The 10958-nt window shown below is 38.2% G+C and overlaps 2 protein-coding genes and 2 long non-coding RNA genes across 6 annotated transcripts; 2 read left to right on the top strand and 2 right to left on the bottom strand.

Moving 5' to 3' along the window:
* Positions 1 to 584: 584 nt before the first annotated feature.
* LOC130724104 (uncharacterized) lies at positions 585 to 2876 on the bottom strand. The gene is made up of 3 exons (XR_009014433.1): positions 2625 to 2876; positions 2421 to 2501; positions 585 to 902 (listed from the first exon to the last, which is right to left on the bottom strand). It is a non-coding gene; the product is annotated as an uncharacterized LOC130724104 (long non-coding RNA).
* An 825-nt stretch (positions 2877 to 3701) lies between these two features.
* On the top strand, positions 3702 to 6373 carry LOC130726687 (protein FAR1-RELATED SEQUENCE 5-like). 2 transcript variants are annotated; one of them, XM_057577986.1, is made up of 5 exons: positions 3702 to 4068; positions 4342 to 4496; positions 4597 to 5780; positions 5867 to 6174; positions 6247 to 6373. In XM_057577986.1, the coding sequence occupies exons 2-3, from the start codon at positions 4344 to 4346 to the stop codon at positions 5596 to 5598; spliced, it is 1155 nt and encodes a 384-aa protein (XP_057433969.1). In that variant the 5' UTR covers positions 3702 to 4068; positions 4342 to 4343; the 3' UTR covers positions 5599 to 5780; positions 5867 to 6174; positions 6247 to 6373. The 2 variants fall into 2 exon arrangements, with proteins under 2 accessions (XP_057433969.1, XP_057433968.1); XM_057577985.1 differs by having other exon boundaries at positions 3702 to 4496.
* Positions 6374 to 6519: 146 nt separating this feature from the next.
* LOC130726685 (serine/threonine-protein phosphatase 7 long form homolog) lies at positions 6520 to 8670 on the bottom strand. 2 transcript variants are annotated; one of them, XM_057577984.1, is made up of 3 exons: positions 8456 to 8670; positions 6913 to 7923; positions 6520 to 6827 (listed from the first exon to the last, which is right to left on the bottom strand). In XM_057577984.1, the coding sequence occupies exons 2-3, from the start codon at positions 7916 to 7918 to the stop codon at positions 6520 to 6522; spliced, it is 1314 nt and encodes a 437-aa protein (XP_057433967.1). In that variant the 5' UTR covers positions 7919 to 7923; positions 8456 to 8670. The 2 variants fall into 2 exon arrangements, with proteins under 2 accessions (XP_057433967.1, XP_057433966.1); XM_057577983.1 differs by lacking the exon at positions 8456 to 8670 and having other exon boundaries at positions 6913 to 8380.
* A 16-nt stretch (positions 8671 to 8686) lies between these two features.
* LOC130726688 (uncharacterized) lies at positions 8687 to 9980 on the top strand. Its single transcript, XR_009014942.1, has 3 exons — positions 8687 to 9070; positions 9139 to 9230; positions 9620 to 9980. It is a non-coding gene; the product is annotated as an uncharacterized LOC130726688 (long non-coding RNA).
* The last annotated feature ends 978 nt before the right edge of the window (positions 9981 to 10958 follow it).

A 10958-nucleotide genomic window follows, 5' to 3' on the forward strand; every position in this document is an offset into this window, starting at 1 on the left:
GAAAATCTATTTTGAAAAAGTACGAATATTTAAGAATCTAATGTTTTTTTGATAGAAATTTAAAATCTAATGTTGTTTCCATGTTGATCAATTTTTTTTGAAATTCATGCTGATCAATTCAAACAACTTAAATTTCAAATTTGAAGGATTAAAGGAATCTTTTGATTTAACCTATTGATTGTGTAATTAATCTTTTGATTTAATCTCTTTTGAGTCAATGATTTAATTTTTAATTTTTTTAATTTATTGAGTCATTAATATGGACCAATGAAAAATCATCAATATGGACCAATCAAAAACTTACATTTGGAAAATCATTGTAACAATCAATAGGAGAAAAACATGAGGCATTTAGGTTGCAATATGACCCACTTTGGTGGATGACCCTTATATATTATTAAGATTTACCTCAATTAAGGTTTAATTTTTATAGATAAAGTAAAATTATTGAATCACATAAATTGTAAGTACATATTTAAAATTATGAATTAAAAATATTTGATTAGACGGTCACATCTGATTAAATCATTTTTCCTATATAAGTATTAAATGACTTCGAATGCTTTATAATAATAAATTTTTATAGCTTAAAATGGATTGTTAAAATTTTTATCTCTCCTCATTCCATATCTTCCACCTCAAAAGGAGGTATGTAAGTTACATTATTGATTTAAGGGGAGATGCAAAACTGATTTAGTAAGTAAAGTTAAATAACAATTAACATTTTATAGTAGTCAGCTCATTTAATAGATAACATGTTTTAATTAGTGGCATAGCTTATGGTGGCTTAGCAAGGAAGATTGTTGGTAGAGTATTGCGATCCATGCAGTCCTGACATGGTGGAGAGAAGCATCCGGAGCATCTCTTGATGGTTCTGAGGGAAGCAATTTTATTGGATGAACCTGTTAAAAATGTTTGTGAGCCAAGACACCCTCAAATAAACCTTAATATCTAAATTTGAAACTGTAGAAATAGAACTTGTTAAATGATCATAATAATGCTCCAGGAGCATAATAAAAGTACTTACTTCCATGGAACAAAAGAAAACATTTTATAATAACTTCATAAATATATCAGGGAAAGGAGAGCAGAGAATAGAAGATATACCCAAAATAAAATTATAGAATAACACCTCAACAATGTGGAAGTGACCCTAGGCCCCAACAGAGCCAAAAAAGAAAAGAAAAGAAACAAATGCGGTTTCAAAACACCACAACAATATCAATCAAGCTATAATTTGCAAAACCAGACTTTATATTCAAATTTATATACTGACATCAATCCTAAATTTGATAGCATCTTCAGTAAATTTCTTCATCTTAGCATTAAGCTCAGCCTATTTGCTTTCCCTCCAATAGAAATAATTCTGTCAATGTACTCACCAATGATTATCCTTTAACAGAACCTTATTTGCTTTACAGTCACGCCACTTGTTTAATTTAAGTCATGTAACTTAGATAAAACCTTATTTGCTTCAAGTTGAGACTTATTCCTCTCAAAACACAAAACACACTACAAAAGAAAGAAAGAAAGAGAGAATTCAGGTGAGACGTTATGACAGAGATAAGTTTCACAAGTATGCAAAACAAACAGTTTTGACTGGGGAAAAAAGGAGTTGTACCATTTTGATTGCTTCTCATTTTCGAACATTTAAAAATAAAGCACTTTAGGTCTTGAAAGTTGCTTCCTCGTGAAAAGTAAAGCATTTTATGAGTCGAGCAATATGGAATTTCGGTTGGTTGGGCTTGAAGTCAATGAGGTTTTGACATACCCTTATTAATAATTCGCTCAATGTACTCATTAGTGATTATACTGTCCTTGGAACTTCAAACCATTTCAGCACCAAATCTAACCATTTCAAGCAACTGATAATGCCTTTTCTCAGTGGTTTCACCAATACCAGAGTGTCTGCAAGCACATTGCACTTGAATTCATAAGAATAGAAGTTTTTTATTGTACAATTCAGTTGTTGTCCCAAAGGGTATACAGGGACTTCATCTATTTCCAATAAAAAAGAAATTAATGGCATAACAACCCACCGATAATTATGCTAGAGAAATATAATATGAAACCATCTCTACTTAGGATATACCACTAATAATCATTTTCATTTGTCTTTTCCAGTTAATGTATGGTTTTTTCAGCCACCAAATACAATCATCAAAGAGAAAGGAAAATTTCAAACACCAAATACAATCTCATGAACACCTTTGGATTTTCCACGGATTAAGTCAGCTTTCAATAACTTCCAAAATACTAAAGAAAAGAAATTTGAATTGAGAATAAGAAGAAGCTCATTGTGTGTGAATAAGAAAATGTCACAGATAAAAACACAGAATGAGAATGTAGTTAATGAGTACCTTTCAAAATGAACTCAACGAAATGAAACATGATAAAAATAAATAAATAGAACTACTCACCAGATTAAGCTTAGACCCAAAGAAAGGCTTATCATGATATGGTAATATGTCAAGGTGAGATTCACACACTCTCTTCAAAAGCTGAATTGGCCAATACAAAACAGAACCCAGAAAAGGCACAATTAGGGACAAATACACGGTGATGAAACACAATCAAAATAAAAATACGAACATGAAATGAATTGAGAAGTGCCGGTTGCCAACCTCATGAATCCTTTGCGATCCTGGAATCTCGCTTTACAGAATCCATTGTAGAAATAACTGATTTTTGAAACTGGAAGAGTGAAAAGGCTTCGAGGATTTGGGAGAGTGAAAAGGAAATGGGGTTTTATGCAGTGAGTGATTGAAAAAACTGACTCAGAATTTGGGACTAATTTTATGGGTTTGAAATTTGAAAATACAATTACTGGTCGAGGATTTCTATTTGGGAGAGTGAAACTGTGAAAGAGATGAGAAAAGTCAGGGTTAATTGCAAAACAAATCATAAACCGGTTAAAATTAAAACGCGTGGAAAAAAAAACAAAACAGTAACAGGTTGGTATATAGACAATTTTATTTCATGTTATTCATGTGCCATTATGTCTTCGTATAATCATATTTGGATGATTCAAATTTTGTACCAATCCTTATTTATTTATCAGCTATTATCCAAACATTCCTTATTTATATCCAAACATTCCTTATTTATTTCCACAGTTATTGCCGTTTACACTTGTGCCATGAACAGGTTGGCACACGCATTAAATATAATTCAAAATTTGAAACTCAAATTTGAATGGATATTTAATTTCTGGTAAAAAAATTCCATATATTTAATTTAATGATTTATTTATTGGTTTATTGACTCATTAATTTGGACCAATGAAAACTAACTAATGTGGACCAATAAGGTTAGGATATTTGGAAATTCAATAGTAACAACCAATGAAATGAAAACATGTGGAAATTAAATAACAATGTGGCCCACTTTGGTGGATGGACTTTATATCCATAGTATATACATTTAGGAAAAGATCTCAGCACAGTCATCGCTTACTTGGCATCTACTGATTGGTTAATATCAGAAAAAATCCTACATGGCACTCAATCCTTCATTCTTATTATCCTACACCTTTCTCCTTATCCTTCACTCATCTCTCCTTAATCACATTGATTCTAAACGCGTTTTACATCCTTTGCCGTTTCAACCTTCATTCTAAACGCGTTTACATCCTCTGCCGTTTCAACCTTCAAGCTCATCTCTTCCGATCTGTATTAATCGCATTTCATAGGGGAGTTGGGTTTGGGGCCTCCCCTATGGGGCTGCGCGCCCCACCTTTTTTTTTTAAACCCAAAAGTGCCCTACGGAAAGGTACTTTCCGTATTCAATTTAACTGAATACGGAAAGGTACTTTCCGTATTATATTTTGATGAATACGGAAAGGTATTTTCCGTATTTAACTCTGACAGGATTCCCCCTTTTTCCACCATTACTCCTCCCTCACCAACTTTCACCAACCCCTCACCAGCCCCCCTGAACCTCCTCAATGCCTCCAGACCACCCTCTCTCTCACCCTCTCCTACCTCACTTTCATTCCCAAGCTCTCCACCACCATCCACTCCTTCATTTCCCAAGCTCTCCACCACTACAACAAGTGTTGTAGTAGAGGTAAGTCTATGTGTTTATTTGTTGTTATTTTGTAGGATTAAGTAGTGGAAGTAGTTAGATTAAGTAGTTTAAGTAGTTAGATTAAGTAGTTTAAGTAGTTAGAAGGATGGGTTTTTGAATTCTGAGTCGTGATATAATACGGATTGTTATCTTCCGTATTGAATATGGAAAGGTACTTTCCGTATTCAGTATGGAAAGTAACAATCCGTATTCGGTATGGAAAGTATATTTCCGTATTGAGTATGGAATGTAACTTTCCGTATTCTCTTCCAGGGATGACAGATTCATTTTTCTTTGGTGAGTCACAATTGATTGAAGCTGGATTTCACAATGGTCAACCTGAAGAGGCCACTACAGAGGTGCCACCACCAGCATTTGTGCCCCCGTGTATAAGTATAGATGTCTCGCATTTATTTGCAACTGATCAGGTATTCTTTGAACATATTTTTGCATTGTTTTGAGAGTGTAATATATCAATTCTTATTATGTCTTGATCACCCTTGTAATCAATTCTTATTATTATAACAGATTTTCCCTACCCGTGATGATCTTATCAATTGGGTTCATGGAATTGCGATTGAAAATGGATATGTTACGTTGATCACAAAGTCAGATTATGGTGGGAATGGAAGCAGAAAAGCTTATGTCATGTTGGGGTGCGAGAAGCATGGTAAATATGTTCCTTATAGAGACCCTGACCTTGTTGAAGGGACGAGATCACAAAAGACAGGTTGTCCTTTTAGACTAAAAGGACGACCTAGGAAAAATGGCATAGATAGAGATTGGCGGCTAAAGGTGATGGAAGGTATACACAACCATGAACCAGCTAGGTCACTACTTGGGCACAATTTTGTTGGTCGTCTAAAACCCGGAGAGAAGGAGCAAGTGGGAAAAATGACAAGGAGTTGGGTTCCACCGAGAAAGATGTTGTTGACTTTGAAGGAAAACAATCCTTCAAACTTGACTACCATATCTCAGATTTATGGTGTTTGCAAGAGGTTAAGAAAATCCCTCCGCGGGGGATTGACAGAAATGCAACACTTGTTGAAGAAGTTGGACGGTGACAAGTATGTCCACTTTGAAAGACATGAGCCTGGATCGGAAGTCATTAGGGATGTATTTTGGGCTCATCCAAATGCTATCAAACTGTTCAACACATTTCCATATGTAGTGATTATGGATTGCACATACAAGACAAACAAATATGCAATTCCCTTGCTTGAGATTGTTGGACTGACTTCCACAGATAAGACATACTCCATAGCCTTTTGCTACATTGTTAATGAGGGCACAGATGACTACGTTTGGGCACTGGAGTGTATGAAGTCTCTATTAGCTGATCAAGCCATGTTGCCTAAGGTGATTGTTACTGACAGGGATCTTGCCTTATTGAGTGCTGCTAAGCAAAGCCTTCCTAACACTACACATTTATTATGCTTGTGGCACATCAACAAGTGTGTTTTGGCAAAGTTCAAACTCTATGTTGGCACAGATGATTTTGCTGAGTTGGTTATGATGAAGTGGGCATAGGTGGTGGATGCTGCAACAGTTGAAGAATTTGAAGTGAAATGGATGCAATTGTTTAATATGTGCAAGGCAAAATACAGCAACTTTACCTCCTATTGTTCTACTACATGGTTGGTTCACAAGGAGAAATTCGCCAAGGCATGGACAAATCATGTGATGCACTTTGGAACAACAACAAGTAACAGGTAAAAAAATTACATGAGCTTAATTTATGCGTTGTTTGTTCATTTGATAGATTGTTGTTAATAAGATATCTATTTGTTGTTTGCAGGGCTGAGGGTGCACATGCCAGTTTGAAGAAGATGTTACGGGATTGCAAGGGTGACCTGGCCACTTCATGGGATGCGTCGCATAGTTTGACATGTAATCGACATACTGAAATATTAGCATCGTTTGAGCGCAGTATTCACAGAATTGATCACATTTTCATGTTCCCATTTTACACAAATATTAGAGGATTTGTGTCAAACAAATGCCTGCAGCTCATCGACGATGAACATATAAGAATGAAGTCCTACGGCAGATGCGATTGCTTGTTGAGAGAGACTCATGGACTACCTTGCGGTTGTGAACTTGCAGGTCACCGGTCAACCACTCTCTTGTCAATTAATTCTATTTGTTATTGAAAGTGACACTTTTGTGAACTTGCAGGTTATGAAAGAATTCCATATGAGTCAATTCATCCATTCTGGAAGAGACTGAGTTGGGAGCATGTACCTGAACCTGTTGCAGATACTACCAGCAACCATATTTGCGGCATGAACCATGGAGATATGCAACCAGAAGTTGAGGCATTGACACATTATTTCAGTTCTTTGGATACTGGAGGGCAGAGTATGGTAAGGAGGAAGCTTCAAGCGATCTATTGTCCTGAAAGCAGTTCACTTTGTACTCCTGCGGTTAAGATAAGGTCCAAGCGCACTCTTAAGGCGAATGAGAAAATACCACCCTACGGATAATGACGCGGTCAGAAAGGTACTCGTAGACCCATCCTAGCAGGAGCGAGGTAAAACCTCCCATCTGGGCCGTCCCCCTCCTGGACGCTCGACTAAGCTGGTCGTATAGCGTAGCGAGCGCAATCGCGCCCCACGCGTACTCGCACACTCGACCAAGATCCTCCAACATCCCTATCCAGTAGACGGTCGTATGGTAGCCTCCGCTCTTGCTAGCAAAGAGCGTGGCGCCTAGCTGGTTCACCAGCCAAATCCGTGCAGCGTCCTCATATCGGTGCTCTACAATGAAGTGAATTAAGTTAATAGTTTATAACAATACAATAATAATAGATACAAAGACAATACAATAATAATTAAGACATACCCGCCAACGCAGCCTCATACCGGGTCTGCAAGACCCCAAAGCGAATAGTCTGGGACCTATTCGTATCAAACTCAGCCTCATAAATACCAACAGATCCTCCCATCAACTGAGCACAGAGCGCTGCACACTCGTCCCTCTCCCCCCTCCCAGGCGTATAGAACCTCGACCCCATGGGGAGATGGAGAAGAGCCGACACGTCGTCCAAGGTGATAGTCATCTCCCCGAACGGCATGTGGAAGCTACTAGTCTCCTCATGCCATCGCTCCACAAGGGCCAAAATAAGGCCTGCATCTGTCACCGGGTAGCTGCAATATGGTAGCTGATGAAGACCCGTCTGCTCAATCAACTCTCGAACCCGCCTGTGACTGTCTGAATCACCATCACAAGCAAGGTTCCAAACCTTCCCCCCAGCTGTGGCCACCTTCAACTGTCGACGGTCCACATACCGCTCGTCTGTGCGTAGGAGTGCATGCCACGCCCAGGGAGCCTTGTGATCAGCATAATGGGTGAGGAGCGATAGCTCAACAGGCCCCCCCGGAAACGGCGGCAACCTCTGGATCAGGTCCTCCTCGCCACCCTGTGCCCCCTGCTCCCCCTGCTCTGGCGGCAGGACATCAGCATCAACAGTAGGCGGAGGAATACTATCCTCGTCAGATCCTCCCATGCCGGATGAGGCCTCGCCTGATGACTCCTCGCCGGAAGACTCCTCGCCTGAGGACTCCTCGCCTGAGGACTCCTCGCCTGAGGACTCCTCGCCTGATGACTCAACCATGGGAGAGGGCGGAGAAACAACTGTAGGTATCTCAACCGTGGGAGACGGCGGATAATCAACCAGAGGAACCTCAATCATGGGAGACGGCGGAGAAACAACTGGAGCTGAAGCCTCCACCGCCTGAGAGGTTGCAGCATGATCGCCGCGCCGGCTAGAAGCATGTAACCGCCGGTGTCTATCCTCAGTAGCCCCGACATCCTCACTAGAAGCATGAGACCTCTTTCTGTTCTTCATTCTCACTATATATTCAGAGCAAACATTCACTATATATACCATTTCAGCCATAGACAGAAACATGATGCAAGCAAATGGAAAATTCCTAGAATTTTATAAGTACATAGATGATAATCGGATCTTCTGTGGATTATGCATGCTTGGATCAACTTTTATTTTCCTAATAATCAATTATGGCATCTAGAAACTACTCACAAATGCTTTGGAAACCTTCTATAATTGATTCTGAACCCAGAATCAATTATAAGTGTTGGGTTTGGTTCTGAGATGAATACGGAAAACGTTTTTCCGTATTCAATACGGAAAACCATGTTCCATACTGAATACGGAAAACCATTTTCCATATTCAATACGGAAACCTGTGATCCGTATTTACCCAGAAACGCCATTAACGACAATGAGCTATCGGCCCTAAACCCAAACCACATTCAAGACATTTCAGCCAACAATACCTCTACACAAGCAACAATCGACTACCCTAGGGTTCAATGATTAACATAATTTCAAGTTAAATGGGGAAAATCCAAAAATCCTTACCTCTAGGTTTCAATTCTGAGAATGGGGTTGTGAAGAGCTTTGATGGAGATGATGGAACCTTTCAAGTACACGGTTCAAGCAAGGGGAGCGACAGAGATCGAAGGTTGAAGAGGGGAGAAGAGCTTGGCAAAATACGGAAATGGGTTTGAAATGGGTTTGAATAAACCCTTGCCGGTTTACATACTAATATAATACGGATATTAAACTTCCGTATTCAATACGGAAATGTGTCTTCCGTATTCTATTAAAGGGGGGCGTTCCAGTAATTTCCCCACTTTAAGTGGGGCGGGGAGCCCCATAGGGGGGGCCCCAAACCCAACTCCCATTTCATAGCCCTTCAAATTCCCCTTCAATCGCATCTCTCTTCCCCTTTCGGTTCCTGTTTCGAATCAGATATTTTTCTCTCATCGCTCCCTTCCTCTCTTCCCCTTCAATCGAATCTCTCATGGCCCCTTCCAATTCCCCTTGAATCGCATCTCTCTTCCCCTCTCGGTTCCTGTTTCGAATCTGTGTAACTGAGATGTTTATGGGTGGCATAGAATTGATGACTTCGACTCTGTGTAAATCGCCCCTCCCGGCTTCATTCCTCTCAACGCCACGACGGCGACACCGCAGGTATTCTGGGCTTAATTGATGTATTTTTAGTGCCTGTATTTTGATTTTGATAAATTTGTGGTTTGCAGGCCGATTCTCTACATCAGATACAATACCTGATGTTTTGTAGAAACCCTAAATCAGATTCAGGCAGATGCTCTACATTATATCCTCCATCAAGGTAAGAGCTTTGATGTTTATATCAAATCCTGATTCTCTTAGTTAGTAAATTCCTCACAACCTCAGACTTTGTTTCATATCTGTTTTGTTATTTCAGGGAGATTTTGTTCCTTTTTTTTTTTCCTTGGCTTTGCAAGATATGACCCGTGCATTCTCTTACTGTAATTCTGTATGAATCATATACTACGTTTCTTCCTTTCGAGATTTTGTTCCTTTTTTTCCTTGGCTTTGCAGATGATAAGTTTTATGTGCTCTGTTTTGTACTTCAATTGCCAGTCCACACTACACTTTGAATTTCAATTGCTATATAGTTATGGACTAGATTCCCCTTATACTATTTCAGCCATATTTATGTTTATGATTTAACCAATCTCTCTATCTTGACACCAGACATAAGCTTGAGGATTCCCCCAAATTTTATTTTCACCATTATGCCTTAAGTGATATCAAAAATTGCAGCAAGTTGCTTTTGGGCTATTGATAAAGAATGCAGGTGAGTAACATGTTTGATAATTAAGAGTCTTTCATGTTAAGAGTCTCAAGTTTCCTAGAGGGATAATTAAAAACCAAAATTATCATGTACATCTTTCATGTTTAACATGATAAATATATAATGAGCAGATATTCTTACTGTTCTGAACATCATACAGCACCACCAACTTATCAGTTAAGATATTTTCTACATTACAGTGTAGCTATTTCAACCATGGTGATATGTCTAAACAGTATCAGTAAATCAATTGGCAAAAATCATTCAATGTGTGAAACTTCCATATTATGATAACAATGCTTCCAAATATGCCTTTTGCAATTTCAAAAACTGATTCTATTAATCAGTGATTTGACTGTTATGTTTCTCTTATAACTTAATGTCTTACTGGCTCTTCACTACAATTAGGGATGGATTGGTAAGTAAAAGTCTATGATGATCATGATTAAAGAAAATCAATGGTTATGATTTAATCAAGTACCATAAATACTGTTTGCATAATCAGTGTCTTGGCTGTTATGTTTCTTTGACTTTATTCAGAAATTAATTAAAAAAACATAATGACCCCTTATATTAAGGAGTGAAGTTTGATGTCAAGGTAAGACATTTATTATAAAATGTAACCACAAATTATCCTGTCCTCTGTCCTATATATCCTTCACTGATTCCTGTTTGTTCATCCAATCTGTTTATCAGCCATGCATGAGAATGAAGATTACCCATGGATGAATTTCAAGTATTGGGTTCCTATACTCAGCTACGAATGGAAGGTAAGTTTATAATGCAATTTTTTTCAATCCAATTAGTGATAATCCTAAATCCATATTTATCTAACACTGCTGTTATCTTCATGCAGCATGAAGGAGAAATTCTGAGCTGTTTTATCAGGCAGTTCAATACAGAGCTCAGAGAACAATGGAGGTTGATCGACATTGAATTTCAATTGCTATATAGGTATGGACTAGATTCCCCTTATACTATTTAAAGGGTACTCATATGCACTGATCATGCTCTATTGGAATTAATTCATATGACATTTTAGAATACTTATGTTTATGATTTAACCAATATCTCTATCTTGACAGCAGACATGAACTTGAGGGTCCTCCCAACTTTTATTTTCACAATTATGCCTTCTGTGATATCAAAAATTGCAGCAAGGAGCTTTTGGGCTATTGATAAAGATTGCAGGTGAGTAACATATTTTATAATTAAGAGTCTTTCATGTTAAGAGTCAAG

This window comes from Lotus japonicus, chromosome 6 (genome assembly GCF_012489685.1).
Source record: "Lotus japonicus ecotype B-129 chromosome 6, LjGifu_v1.2".
NCBI classification, from domain to species: domain Eukaryota; kingdom Viridiplantae; phylum Streptophyta; class Magnoliopsida; order Fabales; family Fabaceae; genus Lotus; species Lotus japonicus.